Consider the following 23,026-nt stretch of genomic DNA (forward strand, 5'->3'; position numbering starts at 1 on the left):
TGCTGCCCCCTTAGTGGTCAAAACTGCTTCTCTTCATGGCACACGGACTGGACAGAAGCCACTTCCCTGTTAGTCTGAGAGGACTTCAGGGAAACGAAGAAGTCAAAGCATGCACGCGTGTATGAGGACAATGAAAAGGAGCTGTGTCAAGGTTTTTCTGCTGTTCCAGATCTGAACTCAGACATTTGTGTGCATCCCAGCACCAAGTCAGGTTTTCTCCCTCCAAGCTGCACAGCTTTTCGCCAGCGAAAGTGAGTTGGGCTGAGATGGTCTTTGGGATCACTCGGCTCCTTTCTTTTTTAATTGGGTGCCTACACTTCCCTTTTTTTCAGCAATTTCTTTCTCTCTCCCCCCCTTCCCCCCCTTCAGTTCCACCCTCTTTCAAAGGTAATTATGATTTGACTTTCTGGACAGATCATCGCATAGGCAGACACAAGATAGAAGTATAGGCTGGTCTATACCTTCAGAGCTGTAGGCTGAGCCATTCTACTCTACTTTTGAAGGCTAGATAGGTATGGGCTATGGGTAGAGTTACTCTTTGCCAGTTATTATTTCTTTTGGGGTCCTGTGACAGTGATGGTAAGGTCATCAGCCTGCAGCTCACTGAAAGAATTTTGATGGCGAATGCTGTTCTGTGTGTTTCATTTTCAGTAATCATTGCATTGAGCTAGAATTATTTCTATGCCATTAGGTGATGGGAATCTTCTTGCACTCGTCTTCTGTTTCTGGATCGCGTCCTGACAGCCATTGTCATTCAAAGCTTTCCCGTCTGTTCCCAAGAGGAGTGATGGCCACGACATGGAACAACTCCTGTGTGTAATGGCTTCACCAGTAGGCTTGGATTTAGTGAATCCCCATGGACAAAGGGATGTAGCAGGTGCTCCATCCAAGAATTTTGATGTGCTGACACTCTAGTGTGAATGTGGAGGTGTTTCTTCCTCCTCCTCCTCCTCTTCCTTTTCCTCCTCCTCTGCTGGTTCTTCGTCATCATCATTGTCCTCCTCCTCCCATTCCTCTTACTTCTGTTCTTCCTCCTCCTCCTCTTCCCTCCTCCTCCATCCTTCTCCCTGCTTCTATTACCTTCTGTTTTTCTTCCTCCTCTTCCTGTTATGCAGTTATGCTGTTAACACTCCTCTTCCTTACCCTCATCCTCCTGTTCCTTCTGTTCTTTTTCTTCATTTTCTTCCTCTCATTCCTCCTCCTCTCTTCCTCTTTCTCTTCCCCCTCATCCGCCTATCCCCCCTCCTACTTTTTCTTCCTTCGCCTTCTCCTCCTCTTCTTATTGCTGTTCCTTTTCCTATTTCTTCTCCTCCTGTTCCTCCTCCACCACCTCGTCTTCCTCCGCTTGCTCATTTCTCATTTTTCTCCTCCTCCGCCACGTTCTGTTCCTTTTCATCCTCATCCTATTTTTTCCTCCTCCTTATCCTCATCTTCCTTCTTGTGTTCCTCCTTCTCTTTCTCCTTCAACTTTTCTTGCATTTTCTCCTCATCCATTTCCTTTTCTTTCTCCTCATCCTTTCCTTGCATTTTCTCCTGGCCAATTGTATGAGGTTCCACAAGGCCAAGTGCCGGGTCCTGCACTCAGGTCGTAACAACCCCATGCAACGCTCCAGGCTTGGGGAAGAGTGGCTGGAAAGCTGCCCGGCAGAAAAGGACCTGGGGGTGTTGGTCGACAGCCGGCTGAATATGAGCCGGCAGTGTGCCCAGGTGGCCAAGAAGGCCAACGCCATCCTGGCTTGTATCAGAAATAGTGTGGCCAGCAGGAGCAGGGAGGTGATCGTGCCCCTGTACTCAGCACTGGTGAGGCCGCACCTCAAATACTGTGTTCAGTTTTGGGCCCCTCACTCCAAGAAGGACATTGAGGTGCTGGAGCGTGTCCAGAGAAGGGTGACAGAGCTGGTGAGGGGTCTGGAGCACAAGTCTTGTGAGGAGCGGCTGAGGGAACTGGGGTTGTTTCGCCTGGAGAGGAGGAGGCTGAGGGGAGACCTCATCGCTCTCTACAACTACCTGAAAGGGGGTTGTGGGGAGGTGGGTGTTGGTCTCTTCTCCCATGTAACCAGCGATAGAATGAGAGGAAATGGCCTCAAGCTGCGCCAGGGGAGGTTTATACTGGAAAGCACAGGAGGCGTAAGTCTTTACAGACTATTTTTTCTCCTTCACATATTCCCTTTAAATCATCTCTTCAACTCTTCCCAATAAGTATGTAGCTTTCGAAGATAACAGCTTTATAACAGATTTGAAGAAGTGCTTTTCTCCAAAGCTTTTCTGCTGTTCATCTACATTAGGAAAAATGTCTTTACTGAGAGAGTGGTGACACACTGGAATAAACTGCCCAGGGAAGTGGTGGAGTCACCCTCACTGGAGGTGTTCAAGGAACGTGTGGACGTGGCATTGCGGGACATGGCTTAATGGGCATGGCGGTGTGTGATGTGTGTTGGGTTTTTTTGTTTGGTTGGTTTGGGGTTTTTTTTGTTGATGGTTGGACTTCATGATCTTACAGGTCTTTTCCAACCTTGGTGATTCTGTGACTACGTGTGTGTGTGATTCGTTGTTCATGTAATAAAAGAGTAAGCAAGTGTACCTAATTCCTCCTAACATGGGCATGACCAGGGTCCCCCCACAGCCAAGGCCTAAAACTCACCACGGGGCGAAAGTGCGGGTGGACGGAGGAGTGGGTGGGTGCAGAGGCCGGACGGGCGTGGAGGCAGAAGGGGTCTCCAGCAGAAGCTGAGGGATGACTTTTCCCTGCTGTTGCAGCCACCTTTCTCCAGGAGCGGTCCGGGTCCTGGAAAGGCTGGAGCCGCATCAAGCAGGCTGGGACATATTCAAGCACGTCACTGAGACCAACAGGCAGCAGCAAGAGCTGCAGAGGCAGCCGCCCTGGTAAGTACCTCCCTGACGCCGGAGAGGGGCTTGCTGGGCACCTGAATTGTCTTTTTGTGGGGGACCTGGCTGGAGAGAGAGGGACCCCTCTGATGGCTGGCTCTGCCCTTTCCAACCCAGAGTCTGTCCTCCCTTTGCAGAGGCCTGGCACCAAGACGTCTTGCCCCGAGGGGGGAATACCTGTTTGGGACAGCCAAGGTCTCGCCCCACCTGACTCAGCCCCAGGCTGATCCGCTGCACGGAAGGCAGAAGGGGCAGTATGGAAGAGGAGCAACACAGTAACCGAGCTCTTGGGAACCGACTTGCAGAAGCCCCTCGCCGCTCCCGGCCCACCCGCGCGTAACCACACAGCATCGCGCTGCGCCCCTGAAAGTAGGGCTGGGGCAGGGGAGGGCACCGGCCCGACCTGGACCCTCTCCACAGGCCACTTCTCCGCAGGCTGAGGGTGAGGCCACTTCTCCGCAGGCTGAGAGCCAGGCCCCCCCGCACCTGGGGGCTCCTACGCCTCAGCAGGAGCTGACGGCCGCAACCCCAGGCCCCCGCAGTCAGTGGCTCGGCCTGGTGCTGGTGTTACAGAACATCCCGAAACGCAGGGTCAAAGTAGTGTAAAAGGAATGGAAATAATGTGAAGAAGATACTTTGTAATGCGTGCACCTGGTATGTAGACATAAAATTACAGTTAAAAACTGTCTCCACTAACTAACGGTGAGGATTACCACAAGGCAAAGTCTAGGAAAATAGAATAGAGTGCCAAAACTGTTTTAAGGCTGACCTGCCTCATTGTCGTGTGAAACCCACACCTCCTAGCTAGAAAACGCCCCCAACCCAAATAAGCCCCCTCCCCTCTGGGCATGCGTAGGGAATTGGAACTGTATCTGTAAGATGAAGTAAGAAAGGTACTAACCAATAGTTAGTTAAGGGGTAGGAGCAGTAGGCGTAACTAACTTTGTCACCTGTTTTAAATCCCTGTCATGATTTCAGCCCGGGGTGCATGCTGGCTGGAGAGATCCCCCACGCACCCGGTGCCGAATGAAGTAATGCCTGCTCTTTAATAGACCAGTGTGAAGGGGTTTCATTCCCGATTTCGGTGACACTGGCACTGAGGGAGGGAGCAGGAGGGCGCCCGACTGGGGCTGGGCTGGGCACCCTCCGCCTGTTCGTGCTGCGAGGCCTCAGGGCGAGGGCCCGCGCCTTCCCCTGAGAAGGCCCAGCACGGCCCGCAGGGCGGGATGGGCCAGGAGCAGCTGTGCCCCGAGGGCCCAGACAGGCTGGGCTGGGGCCCCCCATCAGCGCTGCTGTTCTGGGCTGAAAATGGGAAAATGGGGAAAAACTTTGCCGTGTGTGTTTACTGGAGGCTTGTGGCCTGATGCTCTCAGGCCCTGGGTGCCAGTGAGGCTTTCCAGATGGCTGAGTAACGCTGTGCGGCTGTGAGCGGTGGCACAAAGTGCTCCGGTGGCCTCGGGTCCCTGGAGGGGGACGTGGATCGGGGACGGGGCTGGGAAGGGCTCTCGGGAGAAAGTCCTTGCTAGAACTGTTCGAGGACCATGAGTGAGTTCAAGTGATGGAGAATGGGGAAATCCTGCATTTCGGGGCCTGTGGGGATCCGCAGGGTGCTGCGTGTCTTGTCCCCGCCCCGCAGCGTGTCCCCAGCACGTGTCCCTGTGTCACAGCAGCCCTCTGTGAGGCGCCGCGCCCCGCACGGGTGTCACAATGGCCAGGCTCTATATCTTCCCAAGGGGCTGGTGCTGCCCCAGTTTCTCATGGCGTTTGCAGGAGGAGGACCCAGAGAGAGCAGTGCGTCCATCTGGGGGATCCTGCTGCCCTGAGGAGGATGAGAGCACTCAGAGGTGAGGCGGTGGTGGGGGGCTGGGGGCTGCTGCCTGCTGGGGCCTGCGTCCCCATCACCTCTCATCCTGCTGCCAGGCACCTCCGAGGGGGCTCTGGCTCCATCCTCTCCCTGCCCTCCATGGGGCAGCTGGGGACTGCTCAAAGACGACCTGGCCCGGCCAACTCTTGTCGGGGCTGCCCAGCCCCAGCCCTCCCAGCACCTCCTTGCAGGGCCCCATGTCCATGTCCCGCCCAGCTCGGGGCCCCCGTGCTGGACTCGCTCTAGCGCATTGCTGCCATTCTGTCACTGGGAGCCCAGAATGGATCCAGTCCCCCAGTGTGGTATTCCCAGTGCGGTCTTCCCAGTGCCGCAGTGAGGGGAAGACTCCCTTCCCTTGTCCCAGTGACTGCCCTCTTGCCAGTACAGCCCAGCATGGGCTGTTAGTGCTGGGAGGGGCTGGGAAGATCCTCCCCCCTCCCTGGTGCAAAGCCCTGCAGCCAGCAAAACCATTTCTTTCTTTTCTTCCAGCTCTCTGCCCGTGCTTTGGTTCTCAGTCCAGACCTGCACATCCTGAGGATGGAGGCAGGGCAAAGAAGGCTGTCCCTGAAGCCGTCACTACCTTTGTGGCTAGTGGGGCTTCTCTGCTAAAGCGGCTGCAAGACCGTGAGGTGAGACAAGGGGGCTCGAGGGCTCCCCTCCAAGCCCTTGACTTCCCCAGGTGCCGTGGCAGAGGGGGATCTCGCCTGATGGCACCTCTGCCCTCCTGCAGGCGCTTCATCCCCAAGCGCCGATCCTGCTGCTCCAGCTGGACTAATGCCACTGCTCCCTCCCTCCTTTCCCTGGGAGCTTGCAGTGCTCTCCTGGACAAGGCAAAGCCTCTGGCATAAATCCCAGCATCTCTCCAGCACCTTTGCCCAAGTGCTCAAGGCCCCACCTTAGCTTTGGTTCCAGAACTGTCCCAGTGCCTGGGCTCCTGCCTGTGCGAGGGGAGCGACACTGTGCCCCAAGGTGCAGGGAGTTCATGGCTCCCCCTCCTCAGGGACTGGTCTCATTCCCACATCTTCCCCTTCCTCGCCTGGCACTGTCCGTCTGACCTCCACCGTCCCCCATCCTCAGGAACGACTTCGTAGGCTCCCGCATGGCCCTTTACCCTGGTGGAATCAACCTCCCTGTCTGGCTCTCTGGTAGTGTCAGAGGTGCCGTGGAAGATCTTGCCGTTCCCCATGGCTGTCCTGACCGATGCCTGCAGCTCGTACCTCGTGCCCATGGCAGAGAGATGATTTGGGGGGCAGTAGGTCTCTCTCGTGGGTCCCTGGCAACGAGGGCAAAGCAAGTCCCATCACTCCTATGTGTGGTCTGTCCCCAGGGTGACCGAGTGGAGACATACCGGGAGCTGGAGAGCTTCTTGCAAGGAGACGATGGCAGTTTGCAGAGCGGTGTCGTGAACCGCCTGATAGCAGAGGTGTCCAGTGACATGCGAGCAGCCCAGGTGAGCTTGTTCTCTTTCAAGGCCGCCAAAGCAGCCTGCCTCTGGCCCTGGTTTTTGGGGAAATCCAGAGCAGCACAGAGATGTTCCTCAACTATTCAGACCCAGTGGAGGTCCGAAGGGGACTCCTCCTTATAGGGAATTTGAAGAGGAGATGCAGAGAGTAGTGCAGAGAGGTGGACGCGGGGCTGTTTCTAACTGAGCGAGAGCTGGGTTCAAGCTCACTTGAGGAACAGCCCTGGGAACCCAGCAGCCCCGTGGAGAGGCCCCAGGGGGTCCTTGAGTCTGTGACAGTTTGTTCCTGGCATCTCTGCAGAGAGGGAGAGAAGGCAGCAGCACAGGGCTGTGCTAGGGAAAAGCCTCCCGCGTCTCACTGGGGAGCTGCTCGCCTACCCCAGGGTACAAGAGGCAGCAGGCGCCCGGCCTGAGCAAACTGCCCCGTGGGGTCTTGCAGGTGAGGCAGGGGCGTTCAGCCTGTCCGAGTGCCTCAGCCTTTTTCTCGGGAGTGTTTAACTTGTGGCACTTTTTCAGGGTGTGACAGATGATGTGAAGATGGCTGCTAGCGACGTCCTGGTGGCTCTGGCCCGCTCCCGCTTCCACTTTGTCATGTCTGAGCTCCAGAGCCACCTGAAGGCCATGGGGAAGGTCCCTGATGAGATCGTGCTCCTCACCTTGGGCAAAATGGCCCGCAGCTACGGTACGGCACCCTGGGCCTCTTGGTTTGGGTAGGGGTCTGTGATAACGGGGAGAAAGCACCCTCCCCCTTCCTGAAGGCTCTGTGTTGAACTGGGGGGCTATGAAGTCGCCATGCCTCCTTGCTCTGTGCCAGGGCTGGCCGGCAGCTCTGCCTTACTAGCCCAGTCCTGGTTCCTGGAGGGTGGGAACCCACTGGAGACAAACCCACAGGGTCTCTGCCCCGCACTGTCCTCCCCATTTCCCTAAAGGGCTTTCCTGTGTCCCCCTTGGGGAAGGCAGCCCTCCCCACACCCTCTGGCATGTCCCACATGGCCCAGCAGCCCCAGCCTTGCCAGGGATCGACCCCGGTCTCCCGTGTCTCTCACTGACCCTCTCGGTCCCTCTGTCCCTGCCTTCTCTGCAGCCCTGCGGTGCATCCCCTTCGTGGGAATGACGCTGCTTGCCCTGCGTGCCATGCTGAGCCGGGTGGGGAGTGGCCGGATCCTGCGTGCCGTCTGCAGTGGTGAGTGTCGGCTCCTTAGCTGGGGTCCCAGGGTCAGGGGCTGGGGTGGCCTTTGATGCCTCCCTGTGATCTCAGAGGGAACATGGCAGGTGTCAGCCCACAGTGAGGTCAGGCCTTGGCGATCCCAAACCGCTGTGAGTGTGCAGAAGGAGCGGGAGAAGCCCCGGAGGTTTCTGTGGGTAGGACGCGACGGTGCTGCACAGGGGAACTCCTGAGTGCCTTCCCATGGCTTCTGTTCCCCTGTTTCCCCTGGGAAATACTGGAGGGGAACAGGCCATTGAGGAGGAAAAGGATGGGGAGGAGGAGAGAAACGGTGGGCTGTTTGAAACCAGACACCTCAAGGGCACAGCTTGGCCTCAGATGCAGATCTGGTCCTGGGCTGAGCCCTGCCGAGCCTGGGACCGTCCTTAGAGCAGGCTTGGGTGAGGGTGCAAGGTACCGTCCCTGCTGCAGACTCTCACGTGCTGCCCTTCCCTTTCTCCTGGTGCAGTTCTGGAGCAATGGTCAAAAGGGGTCAATACATACTTCGGCAGCCGGGAGCAATGCCCCTTCCCTCGCAACGGGGAAGCGCAGCTCTGTGAAGACATTTACCCAGTCTTCCGTTACGCGCTGGTAAATTGGCTGGGCTGCGAGGAAGAAGAGGTAAGAAGTGCTGCTTTCCACGCCTGGGGCCACAGCGGGGATGTCCACGTTGGTGGGTCTGTCTGTGGCTGGTGGGGTGTGAGCAGAGGGGTGAGGGGAGGGAGCGGTCTGAATGAGAAAGCATCCCAGGCCGGGAGCCTGCTGTCACTGTGCCTGGGGCTGGAGGCTCTCTGGCAGGAAGCAGCCGAGTCCTGGGGCCTTTCTGCAGGGAGGGCTGGGGTGCGAGCGTGGGGAACTGCTCTCTCTCCTCTGGAGTGAGCCCTTCTGCTGCAGGGCAGAAGGGAAAGGGAAACCCCTCCCAGTGGGAAGGGCAGACTGGTGTGCAGGCGATGCTGAGTGCTAGGCAGACCTTCAGCCCTCCAAGCAGAGCCTCTCCCTTCCCTCTTCAGGACAAGCAGGCTGTGCTCAGGGCGGTGGCTGCCATGATGGAGGTCCTGCTGCGTGAGGAGCAGCACCGCGAGCATGCCTGGGAGCAGCTCCTCTGGCTGCTGCACCAATCTCAGGAGGTCCGAGACACCTCCCGGGTCAACAAGGTGAGGTGTTGCGCAGGGCCCGGCGTGGCTGCTGGGGTGGGTCTGCGCGAGTGCCACGAGGCACTGGGGAGCTGTGGGGTGCCAGGAGGAGCTGGGAAGGCCTTAGAGAAGGAACAGGGAGGGGGAGAGCAGAGGAGGCCTGAGACTTCCCCGCACTCTTTGGGCAAGAAAAGAAATGCGGGGAGGGGCCAGAAGGGAGGCAAGAGTCCCCGGGGCTTGTCTTCTCAGGAAGGGAGGCATTGCCATCTCTGTAGGGCTCTGTGTGTGGGAAGAGCTTTGCCCTAATGCCCAGGGCCGTGTCCAGTCCCGTCCAGTGAGGGCTGAGGTCTGATGAGTGGGAAGTGCCGGGAAACGGAGTTGTCAACAGCGGGCTCTGTTCAGAGGAAAGAGACCCTGCCGATGCTGCTCTGAGGGGAGGGCAAACAAGAAGCCCCATCCAGGAGGGTTTGTGGTTTTCCCTGGGAGCTGGTGTTAGGGACTCCCCTTCTCCCAGATGTGCCTTTAGGTAGCTTTAGCCTCCTCTTCCTCCCCCGTTGTCTCACAGACCTTCCTGCAGGCCAGGAACACGCCAGGATTTGTGAGACAGGTGCCACGTAGGTTCCTTAAGGCTTCAGGAGGCCTGATCCTGGCTGTTCGGAATGGGCCTGAGGGGCAGCCCTGTTCCCACAGTGATTTCCCTCTCAGCCAAGTCGCAGCAGGACTCTGGGAGAGGAGGGCAGAGAGCACCCTTTCTTTTCAGTCCCCCTCAATGCTGATGCAGATTTCTTTAAAACAGACCTTGTTCCCACAGCTCCCTGACGTGACCAAAGGGCCCGGCCTGGCCCCTAAGGCAGAACTTCCCCGCTGCATCGCGCTGCAGGGTAAGGAGAGGAGACTGGGCGATCCCCCGTCGTGCTGTGGCGGCTCTCTCCCTGTCCTCGGCAGTCAGAGGCAGCTGCCTGCTAGTGCAGAATGCGATTTCTTCCCTGCAGCACGAATATGCCCTGAGGAGACGGGCATGTTTCTGCACTCCCCGGAGAGCGGTGGGAGCAAGGCCGGTCGCGTGGCAGCCCTGGGCCTGCTGGGAGCGCTGGCCCACTCTGACGGTCAGTGCCATGGGCCAGGGACAGAAGGCAGGGGTTGGGGCTGCTGGGCTGAGAGCAGGAACAGGCTGAAAGCGGTGCACCTGCACCCAAAAGGAGCTGCAAAGAGCGGGTCCCCCAGCCGAGGTGATGCCCTGCGACAGGGCTCGAGCTCTCCCCCGGCAGTTAGAAATGGTGGCACACCAGGGATGATGCTCCAAGCTCAGTAACACGGGCAGGCTGGTGGGTGGGCGGGTGGGCTGCTGTGCACAGGAGCTGCTTGTACCCAAGTCATTTCTCACGTGCTCTGTGTTACCATATTACCATAGCTTTCAGTCCCTATAAAACAGCTGTGCCTCTAGAAATGGAGTCGCTCTGGCTACGCCGCTGCCTCCTGTGAAGTCAGAGTCAGGCCCCCCTTTTCTGTCCCGTTGGTGTGCGAAAAACTTGGAAGCTTCTGCCATTGGGGCTCTGCCTCAATGCACACCTCTGCATATCTCTTCCAGCACCTGCAGTGAGAGAGAAGCTGCCCCAGGTGATGGAGGCCATGGGGTCAGTGTGCAACGACCCCAGTGCCCTGGTGAGCTGGTTTGGGAAGGGACAGTGCCACCAGGGGAGGCAGAGGAAGCCTTTCCCTCAGGGCAGAGCTGGGGTGCCTGGGGAAGTGCCAGCGCATTGCCCAGGCAGTGGGTGATGGCTCCTCCCCGGGGAGAGCTGGCAGAGTGGAGCAGGGAGGTCGCTGTGCTCTGTGGAGCAAATGCCCGTCCAGCCTGGTGCTAAAGCCCAGCCCTGATGGCCAGAGCGAAAGCTTCTGCCGTGAGCTTGTCATCTCTCCGCGAGCCACAGAGGCTGCCCCCAAGCAAAGGCGGCTTCCCTTTGGGTTTTGAACAGGAGGACCGTAACCACGCTCTCCCCTGGCAGGTGCGGAGGGCAGTTCTGGAGTTCATCCGGGAGCTGCTCAGCTCCGGCTCCCAGAGCTGCTGGGCATGGGATGTGGTGGGGCACATCTTCAGTGAGTTCAGCCGGACCTCAGGCAGACTGGTAAGGGCAGAGCGGGACACCTGGGGCTTCCAGCGGTGCCTGGCCTGTGCTGAGAGCTTCTGCAGGCATCCTTGAGCATGGAGAGCTCCACGCTGCAGGGCCATCAGCGCCGGCGCTGCCATTGGAATGACCTGCAAATGGCTGTTCCTCCTGTGTGTGTGTGCTGATGTTGGTGGAGACGTCCATGAATGATGAGGGTTTGCACCCAGGCGTGCCACCTGGGACTGTGGGTCTGCCTGCGCACCCCACAGGCTGAGCTGTGCCCACAGACACCTTCAGCAAAGCTGCCTTGCAAAGGGAGGGGTCTTCTAGGGACAGGACATCCTCCATCCTTAAGTGCTCACAGACAATCAGCAAAACACAGCCACTGCAGCCAGATGGGCCTGGCTAGAGGATCTTTCTGTGGTGTTCTCATACTCTGGCCCTCCAAAGCATGCCCTGCCCATCCAATAGCAGTCTGGGGACCCGCATCCCTTCTGGCAAGGGGACAGGCCGTCTGGCAGTCCCTTTGGTGAGTGTTTCCAGCTGGGTGCCCAGGAGATGAAGGATGGGCATGGCTGAGCCTTTTGCTGACTTGCTGAGGATCTTCCCTCTGGCTAGAGCCTCCCTCCAACCAGGGGATCTGTGGGTGTTGCTTTGCTCCAGGGCTCGGGGAGGCTCTGCTTTGGGAGCAGGGCAAAGGAAAGAGCCAGCTTCTCCTCCACATCTGTCGGGCTGGGCGTGCTGCTGCCAGGGCTGGCATCGAGCACAGCCCTGCTGAAGGGCACGTTCCTCACCATGGCACGACAGCAGCATTTGGGCCCTGGGGGACCGTGCAGACAAGCAGTGTCTCTTTCTGCTCCCAGGCTTCCTAGTCCTTCCCAGGGTCTGGGAAGTGGTTCCTGAGCTGGGTCTGGCCATTCTTGTCCTCCTCCTGGAGGTCAGTGCTCCTGGGAGGTTGGCGCAGGAGCACTGGTGAGGCCATGCCTGAGCCTTGTCGGTCGGGAGCTGAGAGTAACAGGGGTTTTGCCAACTCTGTCTTACAGGTGGCAGGAGGCCTTTTTGCCTGGGTAACACCGGAGGAAGGAGCTCTTCGAGCCCTGTGTGTGGATATCCTGGGCTCGCTGGACGTCTCTCTGAGAGGGATGACCAAAGTAAGTCACCCTGTGCCCTGCTGCTGTGGCCACTTCTTGCCTTCAGGACATTTTTCTTCATGCTTCCCCATGCTGTGAACCTCTCCCCTCACATGTGCTGAAGCACACAAGGCTCAGGGAACCGCAGACTGTCACTTTTGTCTTTGAGCTGAATAGAAATGCTGATGTGGTGAATTGCCTGGTTCTTCTCTGCAGCTCCTGTGGCCGAGGTTGCTGCAGTACGTAGTGCCAGCCCAGTACAGCGGCATGCTGATCCCGCTCTCCCGCTGTCTCCGAGCCCTAGTTGAGAGACGGGAGAGCGCAGGGTGTGAAGAAGACGAGGAGGAGCCTGACGCCGTGGACTCCCAGGAGCGAGGTAGAAGCTAATGGGTTCAGCCAGGGGCTTGGCCAGTCTGTGTCTACATGCACCCTGCCAGCCCTCAGCAGAAGCCTGGGAGAACCAAAGAGCGGAGCCAGGCTCTGCTGCTGGGCACGAGGGGCTCTGCCCTGCATTGCCCCTTGCCCAGCGCAGAGGCCTGCCTCTCCTGCTCGCAGCACTCTCCTGGCGAGCCGGGGCCCATTCCTGGCCATGCTGGAGCTGCCTTCGTCCCGTGCTGGGCAGCCCTGGGGATTTCTCCCGGGTCAGCGCTGTGGCAGCACAGCTGCTCTCAGCCCTCAGCCCTGTGTGGGGCATCGGAGGCACGATGGGCAGGGCACGGAGGGGGCTTGTTGGCTCACCCAGCCTTTCTTCCTCCCCACAGCCCGGCTGCCGGCTCCCCCGGCCCTGCTGGCTCGATTGCTGGTGAGTAGTGGGGCCCGGGGGAAAGAGCTTTTCTGGCCAGGGGTGGTGGGGGAGCCCAGGGCAGAGATGCTGTTGAGGCCCGTGCCGGGATCCCCCAAGGAGGAGGCAGTGTGCCTGAGACTGCCTGGGCCTGTCCGGTATCCCACTCCTTTCTTGGGGCTAGCAGCACCCCGGGTGCAGGAGCGGCATCGAGCTCCCTCCCTCCCTCCCGGGAAAAACTGCAGCTCTGGTGGCAGGAGTGACCCTTCTCTCCTGCCCTCGCCTAGGTGGTGGCAGCAGCTCCTCACAAGAGCGGCGAACGTGCCGTCGCTGCCTTGCAGCTGCTGCAGGCCCTGCATGGCAGGATACACCGAGCCTTGGGGGTGGTGTGGACTACCGAGATCCCCCTCCTGCTGCAGTACTTGGAAGGTAAAGTGCGGGTGGGGAGGGAGAGGCTGGGGGGAGGGAAGGGGGTCAGGAAAATGCAGCTTCCCAGCGTGACGGAGGAGAATTGTCCCCAGTTCCCCAGCACTTGCTCTGCAGCCTTTCCCCTTCCAGGGAGCCAAAGCTGAGGCTGGGGGCAGCCGTCCCCCAGTGTCGATTTGGCCCAGGGGATGGATGGGGCTGTTGATGTCCTTTTGGAGGGCAGGTCTTGGCGGCACCCCCATGTCCTGGCCGGGACGGTGTTTGGGGGAGGGACAGGACTGGTGCTCCTGGAGGGGGTGCAGCCCCTGGCTTTGGAGAACCAAGTTGCCAGGCCAGGCCAGGTTTGCAGCAGCTGTCCTTGGCAATAGCCTGGGAGAAGAGCTGCAAATCAGTGGCCCTGACAAATGTTCCTGGGATCCCTCCTGTGTCTTTGGCCTCACAAGGGCTTTGGTGTAGGTGCTTGTAGGCCCTTTCTAGCCTGATGGCCTGGGAATGTTGGGAGGTCTGACCGCAGAGGAGACCACAGGGCTCGTCTTTGGTGTGAGCTTAAATAGCAGCGAGGGCTTTTGCTTCCTCTTGCGTTCTAGGGAAAACCAAGAGGTCCCTGGACTCTGCAGAGTGGGAGCATTGTGTGCTCAAGGTACAGCATCCTTGGGGGGTGTCACAAATAGAGGGGGAGAAGAGGGAACAGACAAAGTTGTGGGAGGAAGCTCGGGGCTGCCTGTGTAGGCAGCAGGAGGTGGGGGCACCTCCTGAGTGCCCTGTGCCTCCCCCCGCAGTAGGTGCCTGCCCGCTCAGAGGAGCTGCTGTCTGCGCACGTGCCACGGCTGATGGCTAATGCCCTCTATCGCTGTGGCACACGCCTTAGCACTGCCTCCTCCTCTATGTCTGGCATGCCGGGAGGGTCTCGCCTGAGGTGTTAGGGGAAGAGGGAGGCTGGTGAAAAGAGGGCTGGGTGGGGCAGGGGAAGAGTCTGCCGTTCCCAGTAGCTCCCCCCAGCAGTGTCCCGGGACATGCGAGCGTAGAAAGCATCCTGGCCAAGGGCAGGGGAACACTCGCTTCCTCTCTGTTCCCCACAGTTCCTGCGAGCGTCACTGGAGCCCATCGAGGACAGGGCCTGGACCATGGGCCTGAGCCAGGAGCTGAGCCAGCAGCTGGGCAGCTCTGCCCCTGGCTCCTGGGAGAAGGTGTGTCTCCTGCCCCGCGCCAGGGCTGGGGCTCTGCCCACGCAGGCGGTTTTCATTGCTTCCCCTTCTCTTGCCCCCAAAATGCGCCTCCCTGGGCTACTCCAGTGGCTGGCTACCACCAGGGGTGGTCGGGTCTGTCTGGGGCCAGACCTTTCCTGACAGGTCGGGCCGTGACCACGTCTCGGACGTGGCCTCTTCTCTTGCAGCTTTTCCTGTACAAGGCCCTTGGGACAGTGCTGGCAGCTTGTCAGGATCTCAGACACGTCCAAGGGCAGGTGCTGAGGTTCCTGCAGGAGACAAACCCTGTGCAGCTGTCTGAAGCCCAGGTGAGGTGATGTTCATGTCCTGCGTATCCCCTGCCTGTTCCTGGGGGAGAGGCAGGGCTGCTCCAGACCTTGATTTCCTCCATGCTGCCATTTCCCCCTTGCCGCAATGTCCTGCCTGGCCGTTGTTGCTGGCCATGGCCGAGTGCCTGGGCTGGAGCCAACTCCCTGTTTCTCTGTGGTTGCAGGGAATGATTTCTGTTGTGTCCCACACGGCTGAGAGCCACTTCCATCTGGTCTTGGACACGGTGAACATGTTCTCCACCGCTTTCACCAGAGGCTGGTTTTATCAGACTTCCATGGGCTGGAAGGTAAAGGAGCCAGGGTTTCCCTGTTTGGCTTTCCTTTTATGGCCTTCTTTCACTTCTACACCTGCAGCAGCCAAGTTGTGGCAGCTGCCTTTAGATAAGCATTCGTGTAAGAGCTAGCCGAGACCTCTGTTTCAGAGGGGACGTCCTGGCATTGGGGCCCCTGAGGTGTCTTTGGAGAGGAGGGGGTTTGACACCGGGTGGATCAGAGCCACCCAGCTGGGGCAGCTGCAGCGGTTGCTTGCTTGCAGCCACCTTGCCCCTGACTTAACTTCAGCAGGAGCTGGCGACAAGGGGGTGGGCACGGTGTGGCACTCTGACCCTTCCCCAAAGCTGAGGGCCAAGAGCAGGAGCCTGGTGAAGTCTCGCTGGCTCTGCTCCCCACCTGGGGGCTGTGGGGAAGCCTTTCAGGGCAGGGCAGGGCCCTACAGAGAGAGCGGTGCAGCCTGGCCTGGGGAGGTGAGCAGAGTGGGCTCATCTGCACCCCTGACGAGCACGGGCTGCGTGTCTGCGCAGGACCGTGACAGGCTATGTCAGATACCTTTCCACAGAAAGGTTCCAGGCAGCTCCTCGACCTCTCAAATCAGTGGTAAAAGAGCCAGCAGTGTGTGCGATGCTGGCTGCCCCTCATCCCCATCCCCATGCGAGATCCCAAGCTGTGGGATGGGAACAACTTCTGGCCTTGGAACTCGCAGCTCGAGGAGTGGCTTGGGGAGCTGCTGGGAGGTGCCCAGGGAAACAAGGAGCTGGTGAGGGTGCAGGGCAGGGCCTGCCGCAGGAGCCTGCCAGAGTCCCGGGGCTGACCTCTCAGGGCATCTCTGTTGACACAGGTCCAGCGGTGGCAGAAGATGGAGAGCGCCCAGGCCATTCGTGCTGCTCTGATGCGCACCTACAGCGGCATTGCACTGCGTGCCCCCAAGGAGCAGCTGCTCACCCGCGTGGATAAAGAAATCGTGGGCAACATCCTGCGGCTCTCCAGAGCTAAACAGAGGGTAGGAGCATGGGGCACACAGGGCAGGGATGCCTGGGTGTCCCAGCTCCAGCCCCTTGGGGCTGGGGTGTACCGAGATGGTCAGTCTCTTTCTAAAGATCTCCCAAGGAAGGGTTTGTCCTCAACATCCAGATCCAGCCCCCCATGGGTTTCCCCTGCCCATGCTCTTCTTCCACCTCTCAGCCCTTCAAAGAGTTGAAGGGGTGCTTTGCTGTCTTTGACCTCAGGACTTGCAGCTCAAGCTCGCCCTGGTGCAGAGCATCACCGAGGTCAGCTGTGCCATCCAGGCTGTGGGCAACTGCGGCAGCTTTGAGCTGTCCTTAAAGCAGGAGGCAACGTGGACCTTGCTGGTGAGTGCCTGTAGCCGGGGCGGTCGCACGGGGGAGTTTTGGGCTGTGCCATCGGACTCGTTACTCCAGAGGCACGATGGTCTCTGGGCTTCACGTGAGCTCCTGGAGCTGTGTCCGGAGCTGGTGGGGCTCTTGAGTGCTGGTGCTGGGTGGCTGTGGTTGGGGAGCAGGGGCCCTCCTGTGGTGCCTTTGGGGATGCGTGGGGGTGCCGGGGCAGTGTCTGCCCAGGCCTGGCAGCAGAACGTGTCCCCAGGGGAGGCGGGAGGGCTGTCCCGTGCCCCTGCCAACTCTGTGCTTCTCTCTCTGGGACTTGCAGGACTGGATCAAGGGGGAGCCCTGGGACTCCCTGGTGTATGGAGTGTTCCAGGCCCTGGAGGAGTTGAGGTGAGGTCTGTTCCCCGGGCTGTGGGGACTCCCAGTGTGCCCCATCCCAGCTGGCTGGGGCAGCCCCAGTGGCCTTGAGCATGGGGCCGGGAGCTGCTGGGGCTGTGGAGTGGGAGGGTGTCCCCCATGTCGGGTGTCTCCCACAGGAAGGGAGCCCCCGGGGTTCCTTAACCTGGGGGCAGGGGTTTGCCTGCTGCCTGGGAGGAGGCAGGAATTGCTGGCGCTGAAGGCAGTGCTCGCTGGCATGGGCGGGGGTGTTGGATTTGGGGCCCTCGATTAGGAGGAACCCAGGTGTGGTTTGAGCCACTCTGGAGACAGTAAATCTCCTTTGTGTTTTCTCTTCCTTTTTCATCTGGCCAGCAAGCTGAGGCCACCTCTGAGGTGGGAGGAAAATCACAAGCTGCTGGCAGTGTGCTGCCAGACTGTCTTGTCCTGTCCTTCCAAGGAGCGGATGAAAAAGGGCAGGAAGACAGTGAGGGCAGCTGTGAACATGCAGGTACCCACCGGCCAGTGCCTGCCCACCCCTGGGTCAGGATCCCCCCTCAGTGCGCCCCGGCAGCCCCCATGATGCAGAACCTCAGCTCTGCTTTCCTGCTTTCAGCTTCTGCACAGGAGATGCGTGGAAGATCTAGGCCATCTCCTAGAAACCTTTCTGGAGGCAGAGGTGACCTCTGCCTGCTTTGATGACGTGGTCCATGTGAGTAGCCGTGCGGCAAGAGGGAAAGTGTTGCAGGGGCAGAGAGTGGAGGCCTTAGAGGGTGTTAGGAGGTGGATACCTTTCCTGCGGGAACGTGGGGCTTTGGCTCCTTGCTCTGAGGCTGTGCGTCTGGCCGGGGCCAGGGGCTGAGCTGGGGGACGGGAGCGCCCGGCCACTGCATCCTCAGGCCAGGCAGAGCAGTGGGCCCTGTTGGAGGGAAAGCCCAGAGCCAGCCCTGAGCTGGCTGAGAGCAGCCTGGAGGAAGGCTGGAGTGGGGAGATGCTGGCAGGGTAGCAACAGCAGGCTCAGGGCAGAGGCGGCTGGAGGGAGCGAGGCAGTGGAGGCAGCAGTGCCAGTGCTTGGTGGGGCACTGGGAAGGGGCCAGAGAAGGAGGGAAAGATGCCTGTTGTGAGAGAGATGCACCCTGCCTCAGGTCCTGAAGGGCTGGCTCACCTCAGCCAAAGAATGGGAGCGGGAGAGAGCCCTGCAGGTTTGCACCCACGTGCTGGGAGTGTGCAAGGAGCGATTCGAGCTCATGGTGAGTAGAGCGCCCCCGCGTGCCCTGGCGCCCTTTTCCCATCATTCATGGCCCCAGAAGGGAGCCCTGCCCAACTGGGTGCTGGGTTTTGGGGTTTGGGATTACGGGGCAGCCCTTCTGCCTGCCCCGCTGCTCAGGGAGCAGGATGGGCGATAGAGGCGAGCGGGTGCTGGGGCTGCCTGCGACCCTTTTCCTGCTGCTCTCCCCTGCAGAGAGGACGTCCTTGCAAGCGGTTCGGCTCCCTGGTGGGATTGCTGGCGACTCTGACCAGCGACTGCCTGGCCACGTCCCGCCAGAGGGCATGGGTCTGCCTTGGCTACCTTCTCCAAATGCAAGGTAAGGAGAGCGGGCGCTTCCCAGCATTGCTCAGCCTGATCCTCCCTCCCTTCCCGGCCTGGCACCACTGGGATCCTGCAGGGCCAGGCCCTGTCCCCAGGAGGGAAGCGGGAGGCAACGTGCTTGGCTGGTTTTGTGCCCCCACCCTGTTAGCCCTCTGCCTCCCTGGACATGTCAGGAAGGATCCCTGGGAGAGGGTCGCTGAGTCCCACCTCCGCAGCGCATGTGTGCGGTTGGTCAGGGCCATCCCCCACTGCTGTCTGAGAGCAAGACATTGCCACCAATGCTGGGGACTGTCCCCCTCCATGTCTGCCCCCCTCCATGTTCCAGGAGAGACAGAGGGTGGTCAGACAACTCGCTCGGATGAAGCCCCTGACATTCCAGAGGGTGCCTTCCCCCTTGCTCCCTGCCTTGAGCCTGGAGAGACAGGCAGCTCCCCAGGCAAACTATCCAAACTCATCGCCGCCAGGGAAGAACTCTCCTGCTGAGCACAAGAGAGGAAACCAATTTGCTGCCCAGAGCAAACTGGGCAGGGAAGAGGGATCTGAACTGCAGGCCCGGGGCGTGCCGCAAAGGGTTGTGTTTGGACCGTTTCCTCTTCAGGCAGCAGGGTCTGCCTGTGCTGAGGCAGTCACGGGGAGGTTTCCTGCCCCCCAGAGACGATGGTGGCCTGTGTGGGAACAGGGGACACAGCTGCTGGGATCAGAGGCCAGTAGCTGCTGAAACCCTGAAGCCCCAACAAATGGTTCAAGGAGGAAGAGGGCTCTTTCCAGCCCGGGATTTGTCAGCCATTTATCGGGCTCGGGAAATCCTGCTGCACGGAGTTCAGGAGGGCCCTGGGTTTCCCTGTGGCTTTCACTGCCACCCCCTGCGTTCTCCTTTAGCAGTATCTAGGGCCAGAGGTTGGGTTTCTGTGGGCGTGACTCCCCTTTTCTCCTGGTGTTTGTTCCAGCCAGGACCATGGAGGTGGTGCCTCAGGCAGATGAGATCAGGTGCCTTGGTGAGGAGCTGAACAGCCCAGACGCCGTGCAGACCTGCGCCAAAATAGCAAAGGTAACTGGCCCCAAAAGAGCAGGGTGGGGGCCCAGCTCCTGGGCTCCTGCACATCTCCCTGCTCCCCTCCAGCGTCCCTCGCTGTCTCCAGAGCAAGCTGTCCAGGATGGCTGTTGTTAGCAAGTAGCAGGAGGCTTTGAGACAAGACTGTCCTTTAGGCATGCTGGAGTATATACCGTATATGTGTGCGTGTGTGATTGCTCTTGTCAGAATACAAATTTGGTACATAATAAGCAAACAACATGGGGGGCGACACTTCCCAATCGGGTAGCTGCATCAGATGTAAACAGCACTGTATGCATAGCAGGAGGAAAAAGTGATTGCCCCCTGCACGACTGCCGAACTAACAGTTCTGTCAAGTTTCCTTTCCATTCTGAATTGCTGGAGCAGAGCTGTGACGTGGTCTCTCTTGTTCCTGACTTCTCTCCAGGCTGTTTGCAAGTGCATCCCTCCAGCGCAGGCTACGGACTTTCTGACTGCGGTCCTGCCCAGCTTGCTGCACGTCACACCCACGTGTGTGAAGCCACTATGGAAGTGGGTGTTCATCTTCCTGGTGGAATGCAGGAAGGAAATAGTCCAGGAGGTAAAGGCGACCTTTTTCCCATTTGACTTTGTCTTTGCTCCTGTTGGCTGTTTAACGACACCCTGTGCAGTTGGCACAGGCTCAAGAAATGCCACCTGTGTGTCGAGCCAAGGGGCTGCTGAAGGAGTCAGGTGCCCTTGCAGAGGCCCTGCAAGGCGACTTCAGGGTCTCAAAGAGCGTGTTTGGTTTTGCTCTTGCATCGCTACACACATGTGGGGAGAGTTCTTCAAGCGTTGGGTGTGAAACGTGCCCGTGTCCTCTGTGTGCACAAGGGCATGCAGCTGCTCATACGGTTGGGCCCAGGCACATGCAGTGACTGAGTCTGTGCATGTGAGCGCGTGCATGTGTGCGTACGTGTGCACAGTTGCCAAGAGCACACCCAGCTCCAGACGTGAGCCAGGGCCAGGCAGGGTGGAAGGGGTGAGGTTTCAAGCTAGGTCTGGACTCTGTGTCACGGGAGCAGGCACTGCTCCTGTGCTGAATGACTGTGTCTGGGCCCCGCAGGAGAGGGTAAAGGATGCACCGAGCCCTTCTTTCTCCTCCATTTCCATTCAGGTGCCAAAAATCCTGAAGACCCTTTGCACCTACATGCGGCAGAGCACCCACAGGCCCTTCCTGCTCTGGGCCGTGTTTCTCCTCGCCCACTTTCACCAGGAGCCCGTCGTCAGCAGTCTCCTCCGGAAAGGTCTGCCCATGGACAGGTACGTGCACCAGCCACTTCCCCACTGTAGTCAAACAGAGACCCCACAGCTTGCGTGCACTGGGGTGGTCCAGTTAAGAAGCAGGTCTTTTTTCTGCCGGAGCTGTCTTGAGTGTTGCAAGACTGTGTGCTTGTGTCTCTGCCGTGACTGGGGCGTTGTAAGCCCCATTGCAGAGGAGGAGAAGGTTTGAGGGCACTGCAGGACTGCGAAGATACGGGCTCAGGGGTGAACATCTGTTCCCTTGCAGTGACATGGTGGAGCTGTGGAGGAGCCTGGGGAGAAGCACCATTGGGATTCAGGTCCTGAGGTGCTTAGTGGAGAAACTAAACAGAGCACGAAACAACTGCCTGGGGACCAACTCCTCCGCTTGTGAGTGGCACAACCATGAGACTGCTCTGGAGACTTTGATGGTACGTTCAATGGCAGACACGTTTCTGTAGCTTTGCATCTGCTTTGTAACTCCTGCTTCGGAAAAGGGGGAGTCAGGTGCCCTTTGCAGATGCCCCTGGAGACTCCCAGGGCGCTGTGCTGGGCCAGCCTCAAGCAGTGTGGGGAGCTGGGACAGTGTTGTGCTCCTGAGCCACAAGGCTGTCGCAGAAGTGACAATTGCGGACAGTAGCCCCCCTGCCCCAGGCAGGCAGGGGAACCAGGCTGGTGGGAAAAGGCCTTGCCTGAAGAGGGGCTTCTTGGTCACGTTTCTCTGCAGATCACCCATGCCATCTCTGAAGTGGTGCTTGCCCTGAGGAGCACAGAGGAGCTCAGGCAGCTGCTTCCCCACCTCCTTCCCAGCCTCCTGAGGTGGGCCAGCGAAACCCTGGGCGAGGAGCGGCTGCTTTCCCCCCTGGGAGAAGGCGAAAGACAACTGTTCCTCAAGGGCCAGGTGCTTGAGGAGAAGCCGTGCAGGTAAGGAGCCGAAGGGGCAGATGGAGGGGCTGGCTTCGGTTCCCCTCGCCAAGGCACGTGCCTTTGTGGGGTTGAGGGAGGGCTTTGCCTGCCCCGCTTCCTAGATGAGCAAACTGCTCGTCGTGGTTGGGTTTACTTCTGCTCCTTCATGGGGAAACTCCAGCTCCCAGGCAGGAAGGTCTGAGGCAGCTCGTGCTGTGGACAGCTGTCATCTTGCCTTCTGCATACCCTTGCATGCACAATAGCTTTGCACTCCCTCAGCGGACCCCCACCGGGGGGGGGGAGCGTGACTCTTGTGGGCAATGGCATCATTCTTCACAAAATGCTGGTGGGAAGAGGTATTAGGTGTTGCCTTGTTCTCTAGCATGGAGTCAGTCCAGGGGCGTGGAGTTTCTTCTGCTTCAGTGGGTTTGGGGCATGATGAAAATGCCAGTGTCGTTAGCTGCAGTCTACGAAGCATCATTCCCGGGGTATTTAGCTCTGCTAAAGAGAAATCTTCCCCTAAACTGCAGTGATTTGATCTTTCTTTGGTTTTGTGGTGTTGCTGCTGTTTTGATTTTTTCTTGTTTTGTTTGCCTGTGTTTTGACTGGGTTTGTGTTTTGTTTCTTTTGCCAGGGTTTTCCTTATGGCTTTAGAGTTGGTGCTAGGCAAATGCATGGCAGAGAAGTGGATGCGGCTGCTCATGAATCGGGCAGCGTGGGCTCTCCTTGAAGACCCCCTGACCCATTCTGATGGGGTGCGTCTCCTGACCAGGTAAGAGCCCCAGGGATGCACGTGGCTGCCTCCTGCGGGGCTGTGCCCAGGGAAATGCCTGCAGGACCCTTCCAGCATGCCTGGGAAGCCGTCCTGAGCTGAAGAATAGTATCTGCATCGGTGTACATGAATTTTGGCAACCTGGCCTTCCTGGGTAACTGTGTGTCCCTCGCTTGTGCTCCCTTGCGCAGCGTCCTGGTCCATGCTGGGCTTCTGTCACCCTGTCTGAAGCAGACCCTCTTCCCATGGCTGGATTCCTGCTCAGTTAAGCTGCGGGTGACAGCTACAGCCTTCTTTGCTGAGGTAAGGCAGGGGGTGGGGAAGGAAGGGTTCAGAGGGTTTTAGTGAGATCCGGCTCCTTGGGACGTCTGTTTTTGTGGGAAGATCCCTGGAGCGGAGCAGACAGGGGAGCGCCTGGCCAGGACCAGGTCCCCACAGCACTGCCTGTGTCCTTCCAGCTCTCTTGGGACTGCAGCACAACAAGGACCCGCGAGTGAAGCAGGTGCTAGAGGAGTCTCTGCACGATACCTGTCCCCAGCCAGCACCAAGGAGTTAATTAAATAAAGCTCAGCACAAGATGCCTAAAGGGCAGTGTATCTTTTTTCCCCCGATGGCACCCTTGTGCTTGGCGGGACCACATGTGGGTGACACCGAGGCTGGGGGCTGCCACCTGCATGGCCCCTCCTGGATCTTCATGGGCTGGGCACAACGCAGTCATGCTGGGACAGACCCCAGAGCAGGGGTCTCCCCATGGGGTCCTGGGGCCGTGCCCTCCCACTGCCCATGGGGATCCCCTTGCCACCCCTCCCACCACGGCACGACCACCCCTGGCACCAGCAAGGGCTGGCGCAGGGAACAGCCCAGGGAACACCCTGACCATACCACCACAGCAGGCTTTGCCCTCCCCGGTGTCCTGCCATGCTGGGC

At 59.2% G+C, this 23,026-nt stretch overlaps 1 protein-coding gene across 1 annotated transcript; it reads left to right on the forward strand.

Moving 5' to 3' along the window:
- The first annotated feature begins 2,731 nt into the window (after positions 1-2,731).
- Positions 2,732-22,609, forward strand: LOC132317249 (maestro heat-like repeat-containing protein family member 2B). The gene is made up of 35 exons (XM_059819094.1): positions 2,732-2,883; positions 4,657-4,730; positions 5,240-5,379; positions 6,078-6,200; positions 6,729-6,894; positions 7,297-7,395; positions 7,886-8,037; positions 8,427-8,570; positions 9,361-9,430; positions 9,542-9,655; positions 10,138-10,211; positions 10,553-10,672; positions 11,698-11,805; positions 12,001-12,160; positions 12,546-12,586; positions 12,853-12,994; positions 13,579-13,631; positions 14,071-14,178; positions 14,385-14,504; positions 14,690-14,812; positions 15,640-15,801; positions 16,028-16,150; positions 16,467-16,534; positions 16,895-17,030; positions 17,136-17,231; positions 17,665-17,769; positions 17,982-18,105; positions 19,058-19,158; positions 19,589-19,741; positions 20,297-20,442; positions 20,690-20,852; positions 21,149-21,345; positions 21,962-22,099; positions 22,291-22,402; positions 22,558-22,609. The coding sequence occupies exons 1-35, from the start codon at positions 2,735-2,737 to the stop codon at positions 22,594-22,596; spliced, it is 4,143 nt and encodes a 1,380-aa protein (XP_059675077.1). The 5' UTR covers positions 2,732-2,734; the 3' UTR covers positions 22,597-22,609.
- Positions 22,610-23,026: the final 417 nt, after the last annotated feature.

Source organism: Gavia stellata, chromosome 6, assembly GCF_030936135.1.
Source record: "Gavia stellata isolate bGavSte3 chromosome 6, bGavSte3.hap2, whole genome shotgun sequence".
Classification (NCBI taxonomy): domain Eukaryota; kingdom Metazoa; phylum Chordata; class Aves; order Gaviiformes; family Gaviidae; genus Gavia; species Gavia stellata.

Bases quoted from the DNA above. Each gene is read 5' to 3' on its own strand.
- LOC132317249 (XM_059819094.1), top strand. From the start codon at position 2,735: ATGACTTTTCCCTGCTGTTGCAGCCACCTTTCTCCAGGAGCGGTCCGG. The intron at 12,995-13,578 runs GTAAAGTGCGGG...CTTGCGTTCTAG, and splicing joins CCTGCTGCAGTACTTGGAAG to GGAAAACCAAGAGGTCCCTG. The intron at 15,802-16,027 runs GTAGGAGCATGG...CTTTGACCTCAG, and splicing joins TCTCCAGAGCTAAACAGAGG to GACTTGCAGCTCAAGCTCGC.